The 22,868-nt window shown below is 41.6% G+C and overlaps 1 protein-coding gene and 7 non-coding genes across 8 annotated transcripts; 1 reads left to right on the forward strand and 7 right to left on the reverse strand.

The window, feature by feature from the left end:
* Positions 1 to 2,479: 2,479 nt before the first annotated feature.
* On the reverse strand, positions 2,480 to 3,081 carry LOC111776284 (pathogenesis-related protein 1B-like). The gene has a single exon (XM_023655698.2). It carries the CDS (start codon positions 3,079 to 3,081, stop codon positions 2,581 to 2,583), a length of 501 nt encoding a protein of 166 aa, XP_023511466.2. The 3' UTR covers positions 2,480 to 2,580.
* Positions 3,082 to 12,376: 9,295 nt separating this feature from the next.
* LOC111776534 (small nucleolar RNA Z247) lies at positions 12,377 to 12,516 on the forward strand. The gene has a single exon (XR_002812268.2). It is a non-coding gene; the product is annotated as a small nucleolar RNA Z247 (small nucleolar RNA).
* A 3,404-nt stretch (positions 12,517 to 15,920) lies between these two features.
* On the reverse strand, positions 15,921 to 16,000 carry TRNAL-UAG (transfer RNA leucine (anticodon UAG)). The gene has a single exon. It is a non-coding gene; the product is annotated as a tRNA-Leu (tRNA).
* Positions 16,001 to 16,529: 529 nt separating this feature from the next.
* Positions 16,530 to 16,609, reverse strand: TRNAL-UAG (transfer RNA leucine (anticodon UAG)). The gene has a single exon. It is a non-coding gene; the product is annotated as a tRNA-Leu (tRNA).
* Positions 16,610 to 17,140: 531 nt separating this feature from the next.
* TRNAL-UAG (transfer RNA leucine (anticodon UAG)) lies at positions 17,141 to 17,220 on the reverse strand. The gene has a single exon. It is a non-coding gene; the product is annotated as a tRNA-Leu (tRNA).
* A 493-nt stretch (positions 17,221 to 17,713) lies between these two features.
* On the reverse strand, positions 17,714 to 17,793 carry TRNAL-UAG (transfer RNA leucine (anticodon UAG)). The gene has a single exon. It is a non-coding gene; the product is annotated as a tRNA-Leu (tRNA).
* A 531-nt stretch (positions 17,794 to 18,324) lies between these two features.
* Positions 18,325 to 18,404, reverse strand: TRNAL-UAG (transfer RNA leucine (anticodon UAG)). Its single transcript has one exon. It is a non-coding gene; the product is annotated as a tRNA-Leu (tRNA).
* Positions 18,405 to 18,896: 492 nt separating this feature from the next.
* TRNAL-UAG (transfer RNA leucine (anticodon UAG)) lies at positions 18,897 to 18,976 on the reverse strand. Its single transcript has one exon. It is a non-coding gene; the product is annotated as a tRNA-Leu (tRNA).
* Between the last annotated feature and the right edge of the window lie 3,892 nt (positions 18,977 to 22,868).

A 22,868-nucleotide genomic window follows, 5' to 3' on the forward strand; every position in this document is an offset into this window, starting at 1 on the left:
CAACTAGATGAACACAGCAAACCTTTTGTGGAACTAGTGAAGAATGATGATATAGACATCTAGTACCACCCTGGAAAACAAACATGGGTGTTAATGCCTTAAGTCGAAAGACGACACGCTCGTCGACCATCATTACTAACAAGGTATGAGTACAAAAAGATTTCGAGCGAGCTAATATAGCTATAGTGACTGAAGGAGACATGAACGTAGCTATGGCATTTCATCTAGGTGAACAAAACATAAGGCCCAAACGTGACATCCTACTAAAAACATGGTGCAGGACATCCCACCTAAAAGAAGAAAACATGAGTCTCAGGAAGCATAGCGTGGTGGAAGATCTCGAGTCGCCTTAGCCATGATTAGAGTATTACCTAGCATTTTTTTTTTAGGGTTATAGTAAATTTTTAGGGCATTGTCATGTTCATGTCCTTAGGGTAGCATATCTTAGCATAATTTCATGAGTTAACCCTTGTTCATGAATTTCGAGGTCATTAGGGGTATTTTTGTTTTATATGGTTTGAGTTTGAGCCATATCCAAAACATGTTTCGTATATATCATGCATGAATTTCTTATGCCTTTTCATGTCTATAGTTGGAGTGCTTTCATATTCTCATAGTCCGCTATGTCCTTACTCTAAAAAAATTATTGTTAGAGCACAATTTCACAAAAGTCATGTTATAATTTTTTTAGACGCTAAAACAATTTGCACCCTCTATAATAATATATATATATATATATATATATATTTTGGGTGAGATATAACGAATAAAATAAAATAAAGTTTAGTTTTTAATTTAATTATTGAAATATGGAGCAGAATATTAATAAATTTTGTATACATTTTAAGTAGATTTTTTAAGGAATATTGAAGACTAAATAAAAAGAATCAACATACGTCCAAAGGACCAAATAATTATATTTTGAAATAAATCTAGAACCATTAAATTAACAACAAATTAGAGTGGCGCAGCAGAAGCGTGGTGGCCTATAACCCACAGGTCCCAGGATCGTAACCTGGCTTCTATAAAAATAGAAAGGCTTCCAACTTCGACTTTTTTTTTTTTTTAATTCTTTTGGGTATTAGACAAATTGGGCCCGATTCAGAAGGTGTTAGGCCCATTAGATTTATCCGTTGGGCTTCGGCAGTCTCCGGCTTCCGACATTTTGTTTTTATTCTCTCTCCAATTATGACGGTTTAATCGAATTGGGCCCATTTAGAGGGTATTGGGCCCATTGGATTTTCTTATTTAATACACATTCAGATTTTATTGAATTATATTTTCTATTTTTTATTTTGGTTTTACTTTTCCATATATATTTCTTTATATTATTTTAATTTACTCTCTCAGTTCCTTCCCATAATCTAATAATTTTAGTGGATAGAATTAATACTCCTTTCTAACCGAACTTTTGTCACGCTACTAACTTTCTTGCCTTATAACGCTTCTAGTTTTCTTACTTAATTTAGACAGGTCACGACATGCATGCCTTAAATAAATATGCAAAAATTCATAATAAACACTTTAAAATGAAACAATTGACTTAACATATTTAGTTCAAAACAAGAAATTAGAAATAATACAGTCTTTTAACGTGAAAAATGAAATAAACATCCTACCAACTACTAAATGAAATTTATTGCATACTACTCCCTATCTTGATTTCCATGGTCATCCTAACATTCGCTGTCATCTGTGTAGGAGTGCTTCACCTTTACCTTAAAAATATAACGGTAACACGTGACTTGAGTATTTTAAGAAATAAGGTAAGTCACCCCACTGTTGGGGTTATTAATGAAATCACACACATAACATGATTGGGACCTATCCTTTAAAACCATAACATGACCTTAGCCTCTTTCCAGTTTCGAGCATGGTTGGACTCTTATTTAAGACGACCTTAGAATCTTTCCAGAACCGTTAAGTAGCATAAAATCATCTATATCTTCACATCCAACTATTGAATCCGTTGGATTGAGCTTAAATTTTTATATGTCCAAGAAGACTTAATGATCTTTAGATCCAACGGTTGAAATGCAAAATCAATGTCGACAGCACCCTCATCGAAGTAGATATTTCCGATGAGTATTCTAGAAAATTTTAAAATAAAGAGAGAAAATTCAGTACCATTATGAAACAATCAATGGCGTGCAAGCTTCATCTATAAATAATCTAAAATTTCTAGTGTTATTTAAAAAAATACGAGTAATCCTGGTTTGTCTTCTAAATCTAAGACTCTCTCGCTTCCTATAGCAACTATTATAAATAACTTTACCGTTATACACTTTTTGGGTATTGCACATATTAAAAGTTAATAGTATAGAATTATAAAAAAATAATTTCTTTAAATAAAACTATTAAAATTTAAAATTTGAAATGGAATGATTAAAATTAAAAAGTGACAAACACGATATATTTAATATTTTATTAAGAATAATAGGTTACATAATAAACTTTGATAAAGCAAGATCGATCGAACAATCCTGCATTATTTTTATTTATGAATACGTGAACATGATGTCATAAACATAATATAAAACTTGCACGCTTTATAGTTTATTCTTTAAATTGAAGGGTTGTTTAATATGGCCACTCCCCAATGACATTGCCAGGTGGGTCATAGTTGCAGGTAATGAATGTACCGCCATTGTTGCACCTCACTTTTGCACATCCAACTTTTGTCGTGTTTTGCCACACCACTTGAGTGTAGTGACCGCACATTTTTCCTTCGGTGCAGGTGTTGGAGGCATAATCGTAGAATTGTTGCTCATCCACCCACATTTGAACTGCTTCAATGCCTGTCATTTCACTAGAATGCATTGCAAGATTCTCGCCATAAGGCCCATTAGAGTGCAACAATTGACAGTCGTTGCTACGTTCATTGGCATATTGTGTAGCGTAGTTTGCAAGTTCTTCATCCCATTGGATGGGTTTGATACCAACTTGGACAGCAATCACTTGAGAACGAGCAATATTGTGAGCATCAACATAGTCTTGAGGGGAGTTTTGAGCGAGAGATGAAGGAAGGATAGTGATACAGAAGACACAAAAGAGAGACAAGGAAATCTTTACGAGACCCATTTGGATTGGTTCGTCTAGTTGAAAAATATAAGGAAATGGGTGTGGAGAGAAATGGGATGGGCATGGTTTGTATTTATAAGCATCAAATTTTGAATATACTTTAATATAATTCAAGTTGGAAACTTATTGGGTGATGGAGAAGTTACCCAAGTTGGATGGCTATTTACAATTTGGCCCCACATATTTAAATAAATACGAAAACAACCCCTTTTCAAATATTTATAATAAAATAAAAAATAAAAATATAAAAATAATACATTGGAGGCTGCTGAGTAAAGATTTAGGATCAAATTTGTACAAATAATTAATTTAAAGCCCATTTGTACAAATAAATATTTAAGTTTAGAATTGCCCAAATTATAAACCATTTTTAATTGCTTTTTTATCTCTTAGTTTTTTTGTTATGAAATTTTAAATAACACAATTAAATACTCTATTTTATTTTTAATTATCAATAATTCATCCCAAAAAATCTTTAGGTATCCAAGAGTATGTTCAGTTACCTTAAGAAGCTTCATTATGTTCACTTACCTCAAGAAGCTTAATCCAACAATTTTATGCTCCTTCCAAGAATACGAGAATAGATCGACCAACCTTCTAAGAATACGAGAATAGATCTTAAAATTCATTTTTTTGTACTAAAAAAACACTTCAATAGTTCTTGAATTGACCCCAAACATCAAGAAAAACTCTTAAGCTAGTTAAATTAAGGGAAAAAACTATGGATTCCCGTAAGATCTAAAATTTTCAGCCCAAAAACAATCGAGAGAAAATTGAGAGCATACTCGAAGCATGAATGGCAACAAGAGTTATAATACCCGATAATTTTAAGGTATCACATAAGATCTATATAAAGTAGTTAAAATGATCTATATAAGCCAAAATATTAATGATAAAGGGGGAAAATAGTCTTTCCAATTTTTATAGAATTTATGGATTTTTTATAGAATTTTTGGAATTTTTAATTACTTAGAGATTATAGAGAAGAAATTTGAAGATACTAAATAAAAAATGGAAAAAAAAATAGAGTAATAGATAAATTTTAATTTTTTTTTTGTATTTTCCATATATATATATAGCAAATTTGTAACGTTTAAATGTAGAAAAGGTCATATCTATCTAAGAAGAGAATCTAATGATTTTCTGGTTTGTTAACATGGATGGAGGAGAATCTACTGATTTACTGAATTCTTACCATGAATCAAGAGAATCTACTGATTTACTAGTTTGTTACCATGGATCAAGGCCTACCATGTAATCCTCGTTATACACATTTATAAATACATGAGGACCCGACCCATATATGTCACAGTATCATTCAACCTAACATAATATCAAAACCAAGGTTTATTCATTAACAATGTCTATCATATCTTCTTCTTCCTCCACATCCACCACCTCCAACACGATCTCATCTACCATGGCGTCGACTTTTGGCCCAATCCCTCTCGACCACGTTGTCACAATCCGTCTCACCAAAAACAACTTCATCATATGGCGCGCCCAGTGTCACGGTCATGCTCGAAAGTGCGATTGTGACACCCAGCTCCTCCCCTACCTACGGAGTACGAAGCTTGGGCTACCTCGATGGCACCATTGCCACACCTGCCAAGTTGGTCCCTTCCTCAACCGCTGTTGCTGCTGGCCTAGTCTCTAATCTGGCCTATGATCGGTGGTATGATCAGGATCAATAGGTCCTTAAAGGCCTTCTCTCCTCCATGTCTGAGGAGATTCTTCATGATGTGGTTGTCGCTACTACGTCCAAGGAGCCGTGGGATACCTTGCAGCGGATGTTTTTGCCGTCAACTTGTGCTCGCACTATTCAGATCAGTGTTGAGTTTGCCACGTCCAAGAAACGTGATCTGTCTACTGAAGATTATTTTTGCAAGATCAAAGGGCTGGACACCGAGCTGGCTGTCACAGTCATGGTCGTCCAAGGCGTGTTGCCCATGGTCACGCCCATGACAAGCCAAACCCTTTATATCTTTCCATGTTGTAGTGTTTTACTTTTGTATTTCTAGGAAATATGACGTTTCGGAAAAATCATGTCTAGGCCTGCCAGACATGAAATGCCTCAAAATGTACTATGGGGGATATGACTAGTTATCAACTTCTCCCTACCCGATAGTTATATGCAGTAAGCCGTTGTTGTTGCCTTTTGCTACATTCCCATATAACACCAATCTCTGCCCCCGTTTTCTAAAACTTTCTTCTTGAACCGGGGCCAAAGACTCAAGCATACGTCGCTTGGCCGTAGGCGATGTAAGAACGAATATGCTTAACTCACTTGTTGCTGGAAAGTGAGTGCCACACAATCGCAAGTCCGCTGTCATCAAAGTGCGATTGTGACAAGTGGTATTAGAGCTTTGTTAGCTCCGTGACATAGTAAAGACCAAAATTATGTCGACACCCAAATCACAAGCGGACCGACTTACTTTAATAGAGGAGGAAATGTTGTTCCTCAAAGAAGTTCCTGACACCGTCCGCTTCCTGGAAGCACAAGTGACAAAATTGAATGGAAAAGTCGAAGAAATTGATGCAATGGGCAACTGCCTGGATGGGCAGCCTATCAAAGAACTAATGTTTCGAGTGGTCTTGCTCGAAGAATGAGTTGCTCCTACGAGCAGCTCAAGACCTGCTGGTAGCCCTGATAGCTCTGTCGCGCACAAGGAGGGATGTGACAAAGAGTTCGATGAGCTACAAAATACCATGATGAAGTTGTTTAATGGATTAGCTGATGAATTCAGAACGACGATCGATGCCATCCAAGAAAAGATGGCCGAGATGAATATTCGAATTGGGGTGACCATGAAAGCCATGAAGAACGTCACAGCAGGGCAAACTCATACAAGATCCAACAAATTGAAGTTTTCAGACCGCATACCCTTCAAAGGGAACCGGGATGCCAAAGAGTTGGAGAACTTCATCTTTGATATCAAACAGTACTTCAAAGCCACAACGGCCTGTACCAACGACATAAAAGTTAGAGTAGCCTCAATGCATCTCATAGACGATGAAAATGGATTATGCACCATCGACTCGAGGGAAGACCTCAAGAGAGAGTTGAGGGACCAATTCTTCTCAAAAAATGTAGAATACATAGCAAGGGAAAAACTAATAGCATTAAAACAAACTGGAAGCATAAGGGAATATGTGAGACAGTTCTCGACCCTGATGCTAGATATCAGCGGCACGTCAAAGAAAGACAAGGTATTCCTCTTCATAAATGGGTTGAAATCGTGGGCCAAAACAAAATATACAAGAAAAAGGTTCAAGACCTAGCCACCGCAATCGCCAGCGCCGAAAGACTCCTAGACTTTGGAAGCGACGCGAGTTTAAAAAAAAAACAACATAAACCCCAAACACTGGGGGCAAAGCATATAAACCGCCAGGTCATCGAAACGTAGGCCTCAATAGGCCAAATGGAAGTAACGACAGACCAAATGGATGGGCAGATAGACCTCCTCAGAACAACCAAGCGGGGACATCTCGAGAACCTTACCCTCAAAAGAACTACACGACGACACCTTTACAATGCTTGTTGTGTAAAGGCCCCCACAAACTGTCCTACTGTCCTCACCAGGCCTCTCTTAGTGCACTCCAAGTGTCCATTCAAGATAGCAACGACACAGGAGTCGAGACTACGCAAGACAAGAGGGAAGATCAAGACAACCCCCGAATGGATGCGCTTAAATTCTTGTCAGCCCTCCAACGGAAGGTCGACCCAAAGGAGATAATAGAGAAATGACTTATGTTCATAGACGCAACAATAAATTCACGATCGAGAAAGAGCACCTTGATAGACTCAGGTGCCACCCACAACTTCATCGCCGACCAAAAAGCCCAAAGATTGGGACTCACCATAGAAAAGGATCCCGAAAAAATGAAAGTTGTCAACTCCGAGGCCTTGCATCAACTTCCTTGGACATGTCATCAGTTATGGACAAATTGGTATGGATAGCTACAAGATAAAAGCTATCCAAGAGTGGAAAATTTCTACTTCCGTATCCGTTTTATGATCCTTCCTGGGATTGGCGAACTATTATAGGTGATTCGTCGAACGGTTTTCACAACAAGCCGCCCCATTAACAGAACTTCTGAAGAAAGACCACCCTTGGTCATGGTGAAATGAATGTCAAATGGCCTTCGAAGATCTAAAGGCAACCATGACGAAGGGTCCTGTCCTCGAATTGGTGGATGTTTCTAAATCATTTGAAATAGAGACAGATGCTTCCGACTTTGCCCTAGGTGGTGTCCTTATCCAAGAACGTCACCCTATCGCTCATGAAAATCGAAAGCTCAATGATGCAAAAATGAGGTAAACTGTCTCTGAAAAAGAAAAGCTAGCTATAGTCCATTGCCTACAAGTCTAGAGACAGTACCTCTTGGGATCACAATTCATGGTGAAGACGGATAATAGCGCCATTCGCGACTTCTTCGATCAACCGAAGTTGACGGCAAAACAAGCTTGGCGGCAAGAGTCGTTGGCTGAATTCGACTTCAAATTTGAACACAAGACAAGGAAGAGTAACCAAGCAGCCAACGTGCTAGGTCGGAAGGGAGAACATGTGGCCCTATGCATGTTAGCCCATATTCACTCAAGTAAGATCGATGGATCGATGCACGACATCATCAAAGAACATTTACATAGAGACCCGTTAGCCAAAGCCGTTGTTGAACTAGCCAAAGCTAGGAAGACACAACAGTTTTTGGTCGAGGGAGACCTTCTAATGACAAAGGGAAAGAGATTATACGTCCGAAGAATAGGAGAACTAAGGAAGAAACTCATTCAGGAATGCCATGATACTTTATGGGCCGGACACCCTGGGTGGCAATGAACTTATGCCTTAATCAAAAAGGGTATTTCTAGCCAAATATGCGGACGACATAATGCAGTACACCAAGACGTGCCTCATCTGCCAACAGGACAAAGTCGAGAAAGCCAAAGTCTCAAGACTCTTGGAACCTCTACCCGTGCCAACAAGGCCTTCGAAAAAGTGTCTCTAGACTTCATAACACACCTCCCAAAAGTCGGGAAGTATGATGCCATCTTGGTTATCATATACCGATTCTCGAAGTACGCAACGTTCGTTCCTACCCCTAAATTATACTCGGTCGAACTAACAACCCAACTATTTTTCAAACACATTGTGAAGTTATAGGGCATTCCATCGAGCATCATCAGCGATAGGGATGGTAGATTCATTGGCACATTATGGACTGAGTTATTTGCCTTCTTGGGAATGACTTTAAACATCTCCTCATGCTATCATCCCCAAACCGATGGATAGATAGAGCGGTTCAACTGCTTGCTCGAAGAATACTTACGTCACTTCGTCGACGCATGTCAGAAGAACTGGATACAATTGCTAGATGTCGCTCAATTCTGTTTCAATTGTCAAACGAGTTCGTCTATAGGAAAGAGCCCCTTCGAATTGTAAGTGGACGACAACCAGCCTTGCCCCATATTATTGATCATCCTTATGTAGGAAAGAACCCTCAAGCTCAAAAGCTTCACCAGAGAATGGAAGCAGGCAACAGATATAGCCCGGGCGTATTTGGAGAAAGCTTCCCAGCACATGAAGAAGTGGGCGGACAAGAAGCGTCGCCCCCTCCAATTTCGAGCAAGAGACCAAGTCCTCATCAAGTTGAGGCCAGAACAGATCAGATTCCGCAGTCGAAAGTTCCAAAGACTAGTTCAAAAATATGAAGGCCTGGTTGAAGTCCTAAAAAAGATCGGGGATACTTCTTACAGAGTTGTACTACCCACATGGATGAAAATCCACCCAGAAATTCATGTGAGCAACTTGAATCCCTATCACCCCGATCCAGATGACGATCAATGAAATGTAATCACAAGATCGAGCATCGATCTTAAACAAAGAGACACCAAAGAAATAGAGGAGATCCTAGCCGATAGGGTTAGGAAGATAGGAAGACGGAGGATTTGCGAATTCCTTGTCAAATGGAAGAATCTCCCTACGGAAGACACAGTTGGGAACGCGCTGAAGATCTGGACTCCACCGCTACCCACATCGCCAGGTTTGAAAATAGTTGGTTGACAGAGACGTCAACCAATTAGGTGGGGGAGGATGTCACGGTCATGCTCTGTTGACTTTTGGCAATTAAGAGGAGAACGTCGACGGAGTAAAAAACGACAAAGGAAAACTTCTGAAAAAAATAACGAAAAATAAAGGGAGAGAGAAATATTTGCGCTGAAGACCCGATTATTATTTCTAATTCAGTTGGATATTTAAATAAAAAATTTAATTCAAAAAATGGAAAGTAGTGGGCAACTTAATTAAAGGGCTTCCACTTGACGTGAACTTCCCACTCACTCTAATTGTGTGGATTTAACATAAAAGATAGTTACCTAAAAACTAGGAACGAATTTCAACCTAGCGATTTACCTAACAATCTTCTACTAAAGCCCTATGGTATATGTCTACCATATTGTTTTAACTCCGATTTGAGTCCTATGGCTCAGTGTCCTGGCGGCATGTCCTCCAGACTCCACGTTCGAGCTCGCGCGCCGCCAGTTCAGGTGGTTCACCTCCTCCCAGTAGGTCTTCCATCCTCCGATACCTGGCCACAAGATCATCATCATGATCGGCATCCAGCGTCGAATCCGCTATTCATGGTGTTGCAAACTTCACTGGTTCAGGGGGTGTAGCCGGAGTTGTGGTTGGGGTTGGCGTAGGCGTGCTAGGTGCAGCTGCTGGCGACGGTGACGATTTCTGATGCTGCACTCCTCCTTCTCTCAGCTCGGTGATGAGATACTCCACCGTGAATTGATTTGGGTTTCGGTCTGCCGCAGTCACGTTGTTCCACTACCAAAAGGTGCTCTCGTCAAAGATGACGTCGCGCGACACGTGAGCTCGCCCCTTCGCAGGATCATAGAGCCTGTACGCCTTACTCCCAAGTTTGTACCCGATGAAGACGACCTTCAGCCCCCTAGGATTGAGCTTGGCGAGGTTGGGACGCGCTATCTTCATGTATACGATGCAGCCGAACACTCGGAGATGATGTACCACTGGCTTCTTATTGTACCAGGCCTCATGTGGCATCTCCCCGTTGAGGCTACCAGTTGGCGATCGATTGAGGAGATAGACGACCGTCATTACCGCGTCTCCCCAGAATCTCCCGGGCATCCCGACCATCATCAGCAATGACCTCGCTGTCCTGACGATGGTCTGATTTTGACTCTCCACCACTCTGTTTTGTTGGGAGAAGTAAGGCGCCGTTAAGTGCTGTTGTACGCCGAACTCGTCGCAGTACTTACCGAAACTTGCCTAGGTAAATTCTTCGCCCCGGTCCGTGCACAACACTCGCATCTTCTTCCCACATTTGGCCTCTATTCGTGTTTGAATGCGCTTAACCGCCTCTGCCGCCTCACTTTTCGCTTGCAGCAGGATCAGCCACATGAAGTGACTTTTGTCATCGAGTAGCAGGAGGAAGAGGGTCTTGCCGCATGTGGTCTCCAACTTGATGGGCCAGGAAATATTGCCATGCACGAGCTCCAATGGCTCACCGGCGCGGTAAGATACCTGAGACGGAAAGGGGGTACGCCTTTATTTGCTGATGAGGCACCCGTCGCATAGCTTGTTCACGTACCTTTATTATTGCTCATTCAGTTGAATATTTAGAGGAGAACGTCGATGTTGTAAAAAACGGCTGAAGAAAATAACGGAAAACAAAGGGAGAGAGAAATATTTGCTCTGAAGACCAGATTATTATTTCTCATTCAGTTGAATATTTAAATAACAAATTTAATTCTAAAAATGGAAAGTAGTGGCAACTTAATTAAGTCCCACTCACCCTAATTGTGTGGGTTTAACAGAAAAGATAGTTACCTAAAAACTATAAATGAATTTCAACCTAGGGATTTACCTAACATGCTCGTCCAAGGCGTGTTGCCCATGACCGCATGCCCATGACAAACCAAACCCTCTATATCTTTCCATGTTGTAGTGTTTTACTTTTGTCTTTCTAGGAAGTATGATGTTTCAAAAAAATAATGTCTAGGCCTACCAGACATGAAATGCCTCAAAATGTACTCTAAAGGATATGACTAGTTGTAAACTTCTCCCTACCCGATAGTTATATGTAGTAAGCCGTTGTTGTTGACTTCTGACAATCGCGAGGAAATCGTCGATGGAATGAAAACGGTCGAATGAAATTTGTTGGAAGAGAAAAATATGACTAGTTGTAAACTTCTCCCTACCCGATAGTTATATGTAGTAAGCCGTTGTTGTTGACTTCTGACAATCGCGAGGAAATCGTCGATGGAATGAAAACGGTCGAATGAAATTTGTTGGAAGAGAAAATAACGGAACTAACAGAGAGAGAAAGTATGCGCTGAAAATAACGGAACTAACAGAGAGAGAAAGTATGCGCTGAATACTCGATGGATTTCATTTCTGATATTTAAATAACAAATTACATCTAAAAATGGAAAGATATGGGAAACTTAATACGGAACTAACAGAGAGAGAAAGTATGCGCTCAATAATCGATGGATTTCATTTCTGATATTTAAATAACAAATTACATCTAAAAATGGAAAGATATGGGAAACTTAATTCAGGCGAATTACATGTACTTCCCACTCACTTTAATTGTCTACGTTTAAAGTTACCTAAAAAATAGTTAATTAAAAATTAAGGATCACTCTCCCTGAAAGGCAGGGATTTATCTAACAGTTGTTGCCTTTTGCTTACATCCTATATAACACCCATCTCAATTTCTCCAATCTTGCTTTCAAAACTCTCTTTCGAAATCTCTCTGCCCCCGTTTTCTAAAACTTTCTTCTTGAACAGGGGCAAGAGGCTCGAGCATACATCGCTTGGCCGTAGGCGACGCAAGAACGAATAGGCTTTACTTGTTGTCTTTGACTGAGCGAATGTGAGTAAATCTTTATGGAGGAAAAAGCTGAACAAATTGTTGGGAGAAGAAAATAGCCAAAAAAACAAAAGAGAGAGACAGTATGCGTTGAAGGCGGGATGATTTTATTTCTCATTCAAGTTGGATACTTAAATAACAAATTACATCCTCAAAATAGAAAGAAATGGGCAACTTAATTAAAGCGCTTCCACTGGACATGTACTTCCCACTCACTTTAATTGTGTGGGTTTAACCGAAAAATAGTTACCTACAGAATAGTAACTAAAAACTAAATAATTTTCAACTTAGGGATTTATCTACATAACTCACTTGTTGCTAGGAAGGGAGTGCCGCACAATCGCAAGTCCGCTGTCATCAAAGTGCGATTGTGACACTGTCCGCCACAGGCTATGCCTTGCGGGATGATGGCATGATCGCGTATCTCCTCGCTGGTCTTGACCCTAACTATGATCCCTTTGTCACATTGATGACTACCAAGAGTGAAGCCCTCATGCTTAATGATGTGTTTGTACATCTAATGGCGTTTGAAACTCGCCAACTACAATACCAAATTGAATTGTAGTTAAATCCTGGATCTTCAGCCCAAGGTGGCGCGCGCTCTCGTCCTGTTGGTGATCGTCGTGACCCTTCTGCTCGTTTTTCTTGCCAGATCTGCGGCAAAGTGGGTCATACTGTCGTTCAAAACCTCCTTCTGCGGCACTGGCGGCTACTTTCTTTTACAAGATTGAAACAAATTGGTACAGCGACACATGCGCCACTGATCATATCACCAATGACCTGGATGGTCTCGTTATGCGTGAATGCTATCATGGAGGTGAACAAGTTCAAGTCGGCAATGCAGCAGGTTTGCGTATTTTGCATACTGGTCATTCTTCAATTAATATTGCTGCTCGTCCTTTTGCATTGCGTAATATTTTGCATGTACTTGAAATTTCCAAACATCTTCTTTCTGATCATAAACTTTCTTGTGATAATGACGTATTCTTTGAATACCATCCTTGAAATTTTTCTATTAAGGATCGACGGTCGAGGAAAAGTTTTAAGTCATCTGATGTCGATGATCTCAAGCATCCCTTAGTGAGCAGATCTAGTACTCACGCTCAATGTCATGCATGTCTTCGACATCCTTCATCTCAAGTAGTAAAGTTAATTTTGCGTCTCAATAATATTTTGTGTGATAGTGAGTCACCTTTTCCAGTTTGTAATGCGTGTTAGTTAGCACAAAGTCATTGGTTACCATACATTAGTTCTTTTCATAGGTCTTCATCACCTTTGGAACTAACTCTTTGGATACTGTAGCACTAGTTGCTCCCCTCGCAACGGCTAGTACGGCTGTCCCCTCAATTGTGGATCCTACACCTGCTACTCATCCGTATGCTACTCGATTGAAGCATAATATCAATCAACCCAAGGTGCGTAAAGATGGAAAAGTAACATATTTTGTGGTTTGTGCTGATCTTAACGTTATTGATTTCAAATGGGTTTTCAAACTCAAGCTAAAGCCAGATGACTCTCTTGATCGTTACAAAGCACGCCTGGTTGCTAAAGGGTTTAAACAACAGTATGACGTTGGTTATGATGATACCTTCAGTCCAGTTGTTAAGCCTACTACCATTCATCTCTTATTAACTCTTGTTATTTCTCGTGGTTGGGCTATTCGGCAGATTGATACTCAAAATGTTTTTTTCATGGTTTTCTTAATGAAGATGTTTATATGAAGCAGCCCCCTGGATTTTTGGATTCTCAAGATCCTGGTTATCTCTGCAAGCTCGATAATTCGCTTTATGGCCTCAAACAAGCTTCGCGTGCCTGGTTTTCTCGCCTTAGCTCCAAACTATTATAGCTGGATTTTACACCTTCAAAGGTTGATGTCTCTCTTTTCATTTTTAACAAGACAGGCATTCAAATTTGTATCCTTATCTATGTTGATGACATTATTATCATCGGCTCATTTTCTAAGGCTACTGAGAAACTTCTTACACGACTTCAAGATGATTTTGCAGTCAAGGATCTCGACACTTTGAGTTATTTTCTTGGGATTGAGCTCTGCCATACTTCCAATGGACTTGTTCTGACACAAAAATACATTCAAGATTTATTGTCCAAAACCAATATGCTTAGCTCCAAAGGTGTGCCCACACCTATGCTTCCTAGTGAGTTGTTATTGGATGGTGGTGAAAAGCTCTCGCTTGAGGATACTACTCGCTATCAGAGTGTCATTGGTGCTTTCCAATATTTATCTCTGACACGTCCTGATATATCCTTTTGTGTCAAGAGAGTGTACCAGTTCATGTCCAACCCAACTTCTGTACAGTGGGCAGTGGTCAAACGAATTCTCTATTATCTACATGACACTATTGATATGGACTTGTGTCTTAAAAAGTCCAACACTGATTTGCTTTTGATAACGTGACCATATCGCAAAGGAATATTTATTAAGAGTGATACTCTATTCATGCCTAAAGTGACTCGAGATCTTCCACCACGTCGTGCTTCTTGAGACTCATATTTTCCTCTTCTAGGTGGGATGCCCTACACCATGTTTTTAGTAGAATGTCACATTCGAACCTTATATTTCCTTCACCTAGATGAGATGCACTAGCCACGTACTCTGGGAGATCTCGTGGGTAAAGCATCCTCACGTACTCTGGGAATTGAAGCAATTCTATGTTGGATGACCTCCTAAAAAAATTTCTAGAGTGCATGTGAGTTAGGACAAAACATGCTGGAAGAACTCGTGTTAGTCTGTGGGGATAGTCTTCACTCTTAAGAAGTGAGATTGACCGCCGCCCAATGTACAGAAGGTTATGTGTCCTCGAGAAAGTCATTGAGGATGATTACTAAGTTAAGTGGGGGAGAACTTCACAACCTCACTTTGAGAATGTAGGTTGTGAGCCCCACTCCCAAGAAAGACAAGGGGTGACCCTCAAATGGCACCCATCCGGCAACAAGAGGGCCAAGATTGAGAAGTCTCATAATGCGACCGAGGAGAACGGTGCATTATGCAACACACCTAGATAATGAATTGAAGCTAAGTTGAGGAATAAACAAGTTAAAAGAGAACGAGACAACATAAGTGTCGAAGACAAGCTCAAAGAGGGTCGAGTTTTGGCCTTGCGACATAACCTTAGAAGTCAGAATTTTGATATGAGTTTCGACATGTAGCTCGAGAGTGAAGTCCCTCGAGAGACAAAGCCACAAAGTCAAGTGAAAAATGTGAATAGAGATTGAGTACCCCTTAAGGTTTATCGTGAGCGTGTCAAAATCACACGGCCGTACATTTAAAGAGGTATAACCGTGACACGATGCACTGGTCGAAGTAGGATTAGACTCTTTCCATAGTAGACGAATTTAAAACTCATGAGGTTGAAAGCGATACATAACAAGCTAAAAGAAAATATGTGCTAGCAGCGGGCTTAAAGCTTTCCAAAAATTAAATTAAATGACAATTGTGGGATTTGAACCCACGCAATTTTATACCAGAGCCTAAATCTAGGGCCTTAAACAACTCAGCCAAACTGTGTTTAAACTAACAAAGACGGTCGAGCTATCTCAAGACGAGAGCTTGTATCCCGATGCAAGGGTCGTCTTGTTGGAAATCGAGATGACGATGAGATTAAACGTTGTTGTGTCGCACTCATAGGTGGCGTGTGCGGTCAAATAAGTTTTGATTCTATAAGAGTGATGTTTGAATGTCGAAGGCAAACCTTGCCGAAGGCTTGACAAAGCCACAAAGCCGGGTGAAAAATGTGAATGGGGATAGAGTACTCCTTAAGGTTTTTTGCGAGCGTTTGAATATCTGTAAGAGTGAGCGTTTGATTCTATAAGAGTGATGTTTGAATATCTTCTAGAATCGTTTTAAAATCGTGATGCTGACAACAAAACGTAAAACACTAGATGTGCTAACAACTGTCTTAAGGCTTAATTAAAATACATGACAGCTGTGGGATTTGAAACCACGCCCTTTTGGACCAGAGCCTAAATCTAGCGCCTTAGACCACTCGGCCAAACTGTCCCAACAAATGTGTTCGAACAAACAAAGATTGTCGAGCTATCTCGAGACATGAGATTGCATCGATGCAAGGGTCGTGTTGTTGGGAACCTAGATGACGATGAGATTCAACGTTGTTGTGTCGCACACGATTAAACATGCATGCATAGGCGGCGTGTGTGATCAAACAAGTTTTGATTCTATAAGAGTGATGTTTCAATGCCGAAGGCAAACCTTGCCTAAGGTTCCACAAAGCCACAAAGCCGGGTGAAAAATGTGAATGTGGATTGAGTACTCCTTAAGATTTATTGCGAGCGTGTCAAGATTACGAGGTCGCGCAATTGAAGAAGTATGACCGTGACACGATGCAATTGTCGGAGTAGGGCCAGACTCTCTCGACAGTAGACGCGTTTTAAAATCGAGAGGGTGACAACGATACATAATAAGCAAAAATAGATAATATCTACTAGAACCGTTTTAAAATCGTGATGCTGACAACAAAACGTAACACTAGATGTGCTAACCAACAGCCCTAAGGCTTAATTGAAATAAATAACAGCTGTGGGATTTGAACCCACGCCCTTTCAGACCAGAGCCTAAATCTGGCGCCTTAGACCACTCGGCCAAACTGTCCCGACAAATGTGTTTGAACAAACAAAGATTGTCGAGCTATCTCGAGACATGAGATTGCATCACGATGCAAGGGTCGTGTTGTTGGCAACCTAGATGACAATGAGATTCAACGTTGTAGTGTCGCACACGATTAAACATGCATGCATAGGCGGCGTGTGTGATCAAACAAGTTCTGATTCTATAAGAGTGATGTTTCAATGCCGAAGGCAAACCTTGCCTAAGGTTCCACAAAGCCACAAAGCCGGGTGAAAAATGTGAATGTGGATTGAGTACTCCTTAAGATTTATTGCGAGCGTGTCAAGATTACGAGGTCGCACAATTGAAGAAGTATGACCGTGACACAATGCAATTGTCGGAGTAGGGCCAGACTCTCTCGACAGTAGACGCGTTTTAAAATCGAGAGGGTGACAACGATACATAATAAGCAAAAATAGATAATATCTGCTAGAACCATTTTAAAATCGTGATGCTGACAACAAAACGTAACACTAGATGTGCTAACCAACAGCCCTAAGGCTTAATTGAAATAAATGACAACTGTGGGATTTGAACCCACGCCCTTTCGGACCAGAGCCTAAATCTGGCGCCTTAGACCACTCGGCCAAACTATCCCGACAAATGTGTTCAAACAAACAAAGATTGTCGAGCTATCTCGAGACATGAGATTGCATCACGATGCAAGGGTCGTGTTGTTGGGAACCTAGATGACGATGAGATTCAACGTTGTTGTGTCGCACATGATTAAACATGCATGCATAGGCGGCGTGTGTGATCAAACAAGTTTTGAATCTATAAGAGTGATGTTTCAATGCCGAAGGCAAACTTTGCCTAAGGTTCCACAAAGCCACAAAGCCGGGTGAAAAATGTGAATGTGGATTGAGTACTCCTTAAGATTTTTTGCTAGCGTGTCAAGATAACAAGGTCGCACAATTGAAGAAGTATTACCGTGACACGATGCAATTGTCGGAGTAGGGCCAGACTATCTCGACAGTAGACGCGTTTTAAAATCGAGAGGGTGACAACGATACATAATAAGCAAAAATAGATAATATGTGCCTAGAACCGATGTGCTAACCAACAGCCCTAAGGCTTAATTGAAATAAATAACAGCTGTGGGATTTGAACCCACGCCCTTTCGGACCAGAGCCTAAATCTGGCGCCTTAGACCACTCGGCCAAACTGTCCCGACAAATGTGTTTGAACAAACAAAGATTGTCGAGCTATCTCGAGACATGAGATTGCATCACGATGCAAGGGTCGTGTTGTTGGCAACCGAGATGACAATGAGATTCAACGTTGTTGTGTCGCACACGATTAAACATGCATGCATAGGCGGCGTGTGTGATCAAACAAGTTTTGATTCTATAAGAGTGATGTTTCAATGCCGAAGGCAAACCTTGCCTAAGGTTCCACAAAGCCACAAAGCCGGGTGAAAAATGTGAATGTGGATTGAGTACTCCTTAAGATTTTTTGCGAGCGTGTCAAGATTACGAGGTCGCACAATTGAAGAAGTATGACCGTGACACAATGCAATTGTCGGAGTAGGGCCGGACTCTCTCGACAGTAGACGCGTTTTAAAATCGAGAAGGTGACAACGATACATAATAAGCAAAAATAGATAATATCTGCTAGGACCGTTTTAAAATCGTGATGCTGACAACAAAACGTAACACTAGATGTGCTAACCAACAGCCCTAAGGCTTAATTGAACTAAATGACAGCTGTGGGATTTGAACCCACGCCCTTTCGGACCAGAGCCTAAATCTGGCGCCTTAGACCACTCGGCCAAACTGTCCCGACAAATGTGTTCAAACAAACAAAGATTGTCGAGCTATCTCGAGACATGAGATTGCATCACGATGCAAGGGTCGTGTTGTTGGGAACCTAGATGACGATGAGATTCAACGTTGTTGTGTCGCACATGATTAAACATGCATGCATAGGCGGCGTGTGTGATCAAACAAGTTTTGAATCTATAAGAGTGATGTTTCAATGCCGAAGGCAAACTTTGCCTAAGGTTCCACAAAGCCACAAAGCCGGGTGAAAAATGTGAATGTGGATTGAGTACTCCTTAGATTTTTTGCGAGCGTGTCAAGATAACAAGGTCGCACAATTGAAGAAGTATTACCGTGACACGATGCAATTGTCGGAGTAGGGCCAGACTATCTCGACAGTAGACGCGTTTTAAAATCGAGAGGGTGACAACGATACATAATAAGCAAAAATAGATAATATGTGCCTAGAACCGATGTGCTAACCAACAGCCCTAAGGCTTAATTGAAATAAATAACAGCTGTGGGATTTGAACCCACGCCCTTTCGGACCAGAGCCTAAATCTAGCGCCTTAGACCACTCGGCCAAACTGTCACGACAAATGTGTTCAAACAAACAAAGATTGTCGAGCTATCTCGAGACATGAGATTGCATCACGATGCAAGGGTCGTGTTGTTGGGAACCTAGATGACGATGAGATTCAACGTTGTTGTGTCGCACATGATTAAACATGCATGCATAAGCGGCGTGTGTGATCAAACAAGTTTTGAATCTATAAGAGTGATGTTTCAATGCCGAAGGCAAACTTTGCCTAAGGTTCCACAAAGCCACAAAGTCGGGTGAAAAATGTGAATGTGGATTGAGTACTCCTTAAGATTTTTTGCGAGCACGTCAAGATTACGAGGTCGCACAATTGAAGAAGTATTACCGTGACACGATGCAATTGTCGGAGTAGGGCCAGACTATCTCGACAGTAGACGTGTTTTAAAATCCAGAGGGTGACAACGATACATAATAAGCAAAAATAGATAATATCTGCTAGAATCGTTTAAAAATCGTGATGCTGACAACAAAACGCAACACTAGATGTGCTAACAACTGTCTTAAGGCTTAATTAAAATAATGACAGTTGTGGGATTTGAACCCACACCCTTTTGCACTATAGCCTAAATCTGGCGCCTTAAATCACTTAGCCAAACTATCCCGACAAATTTGATCGAACAAACAAAGATTGTCGAGCTATCTCGAGACATGAGATTGCATCACGATGCAAGGGTCATGTTGTTGGGAACCTAGATGACGATGAGATTTAACGTTGTTGTGTCGCACACGATTAAACATGCATTGTAACGCAAAAAAAAAAAAAAAAAAAAAAAAAAAAAATCCAAGGGGAACCCCGTCAGATTCCCTGCAAAAGAAAGAAGGAGTTAGAGAGAAATCAGAGAGGAGTCAGCCGGGAAGATTAACGGACCACCGCCGGAATCCATCTCCAGACGAGACTCGTACAAGGATTGAGAGGCTAGCGGCCGACGCTCCGTCAAAACCTAAGAACATTTCGTAGGTAAGGTTTCTGAACGACATTGCTCAGATCTGAGTTTTCCCCTACGTGAATCAATCCTAAAATGCTGAAATCTTCACTTAGGAACAACTCACGCACGGTATAGGAAGAAGTTTGGCCGAGACCTCAACCCAAAGGCGGAGATCCGAGAGTCGTCCGAGAACGGTGAGCGAAATTCCAGCGTTCTTAAATCATCCGATAGTTAAGAAAAAATTACATAAAAAATACTAGGACGTAGCCTGTAACATGATCTAGAACTTTGTCGAAGGAATCATATCGATCTGATCTACGGATCGAAACATATTAAAATTGGAAAAAACAGACTGGGTTTCGGTTTTCAGAGGACAAACAAGAAAGAAGAAAGAAAAAGAAAAAAAAAACGGCCGGCGGGCGGTGGAGGGCGGCGACTGGCGCCGGACACACGTCGACCATTAGCTGGAGCAACGCAGCTCCAGCGATGCGTCGACACGTGTCGCCTACAAGTCGGGCCGAACCGCAACGCGAGCCGAACTGACCAGACCGGGCCGGGCCGGCCAACCGCGACTACGCGCAAGAGAGCGCGCGTGCAGCCTGCGACTGGCGCCTTCCTGCGCGCGTGACTACGCACTCACAGCGCGTGGACCGGCCAATTTGGCTCGGTTGTTTTCTGTTCGCCCGATTTTTGTCCCGGTTCCAGTTCTAATACTGTTTTTACGTGAACAGGGACCTAATTTAAAGAAATCAGTATTTTTAGACACCTCACGGGCAAAGAAACGCTAGCAAAAGACCACGCGTCAACCAGGTAAGTCACCACCCGGTATTTAAGAACAAATATTTGTAGGATTCGCTCGGATTGCATGCATGCTAGTGGTCCTGCTTCATATTAGCTCTCCATGTAAACTATTAGTCAGATTAACTGTTGTGTTTATATTGGGTAAATTATGTTGTTGTATGCTTTAAGTTTCCGCTGTATGTATGCATGCGTTAATTTATGTTAGGGTTGTGTATGCCGGGTTTCGGGTGCTTGATGGACGAATTCGCCCCATTGAGCCCGAACTTCGTGCTCTGGGTGCTTGATGGAGGTCATCGCCCCGCTGAGCCAGTATGCCTAGTCCCATTTCTATGATAAGATTAGGGAATTTCTGTTAGGAGCGGGTTTCGGGTGCTTGATGGACGAATTCGCCCCATTGAGCCCGAACTTCGTGCTCTGGGTGCTTGATGGAGGTCATCGCTCCGCTGAGCCAGTATGCCTAGTTTGCATGAATTACATACTATGATGTTAGAAGAAGATTGCATGCACCCTATGTTAATTGCTAGGGCCCATTTCTATGATAAGATTAGGGAATTTCTGTTAGGAGCGATATGCCGCTCTAGTCAGACTTAATTTTCCCCTAGAAACTTAGCGGTTTACCACGGCAAGAAGGTACCCCGGAGTGTTCATGTATTGCTAGCGTGTGAACGGTATCTATAGCTTCGTGGGAGGACCAAGGGGTCCCTGATCAGTCCTTACTACTCTTAGCCATTTCGCATGGGAAATGTGTCCCCACGTCGTACAGCCCATTAGCTGCATGGGAACGGGCTGGGTCGCGCCCCCCATAGGGGGATTATATGGGCGTAGGGGTACTCAGCACACCCCTAGGTTAAGTACCATGTAGCCCAGATAGCCATGTAAAGGTAGCACCTCATAGAGAGATACCGACCACATTAGCTTGGCATAAAGGACCTCTAGGCGTTTAATGAAAGAACGAAGAACTAGTGAAACCCAAGGGACCAAGATTAGAACCAGATGTTCTAGAACCGAAATAGGAAACCGTGGCAACCTGTTAAATTAAGATGCGAAGGGAGCCTACAAGTAGGTGGCTTACTGAGTATAATTTTTATATTCATCCTTGCTATGTTTTCCTTTTTTTTTCAGGAGCGTGAGGCGTCGGTCAAGAGTGGGCGTGATCAGGCGGGAAGTGTCATAGAGGAATGGGTTGTCCCGGGGCGTCAATCTAGTCTTAGTCTTTATTTTTATATTTGCATTCTTTTGAAATTTATTTTCCAACGGTCTTGTGTTCTGTGGTTGTCGTTCGAAAAACTTTATTGGAATTTGATGATTTTCTTTATTTCATATTTAAATCTCTTTGTGCATTTGTGTCGTGTCGTTAGTCACGGTACGTAGTAAAATATTGGGTTGTGACAAATTTTGTATCAGAGCAGCCAGGTTACAGGTCCTGTAGACATTTAGGATAGAGAGTCGTGTCCTCTGTGACTTCGCTCGTCAATCACATGCCGCTCACGACCAGACGTTCCCACGCGACGGAAACATAGAAACAAAGGCTAAGTTAGTATTTATAGAGTATACCATGACAGACTATGGCATTATATCGCACATTACCTAGGAGATGTGCTATGAATGAATTGTGACCATAGTTCCTTTTTCAATTGTGGTAGATAATGGCACCAAAGAGACGCGAACTGTATGTAGGGCCAGGACCCATAAGGGGTAGAAGAGAGGAAGTCCAGGACACCTCGGTTCCAACACCTGAAGAGGAACAACCTGAATTTCAGGAGGAGGTTGGGGATATGCCCCAAACTAGCGAGGGGACGGTACCACAGCCATCAAGATCAAAAAGACGCCAAATGAAGGCCAAGGCCCGAAGGCTGCTTGATATACCCCTTACTACTCCCTTCTCCGAGGAGGCCCCATCGGATCCAACCCCGTGTACAGCAGTCCCGCTAAACCAACCATTAGCCATGCCCTCAGTTGAGATGTTTCAGACGTTCATGATGACGCCGATGGAAAATCAGGCTCTGACGAACCAGATGATTCAGACCATGATGTCTAATCAGTCAACAGGGCAAGGGGGCAAGGATTTAGGGACTATGACTGTGGAGTTCCGCTACTTAAGAGATTTCCAGAGGCATAAACCGCCTTCATTTGACGGAGGCAAGGTGGATCCCATT

Source organism: Cucurbita pepo, chromosome 15 (assembly GCF_057944985.1).
Source record: "Cucurbita pepo subsp. pepo isolate OVF chromosome 15, ASM5794498v1, whole genome shotgun sequence".
NCBI lineage: Eukaryota > Viridiplantae > Streptophyta > Magnoliopsida > Cucurbitales > Cucurbitaceae > Cucurbita > Cucurbita pepo.

Coding starts and splice junctions, on each gene's coding strand:
- LOC111776284 (XM_023655698.2), bottom strand. CDS start 3,081: ATGGGTCTCGTAAAGATTTCCTTGTCTCTCTTTTGTGTCTTCTGTATC.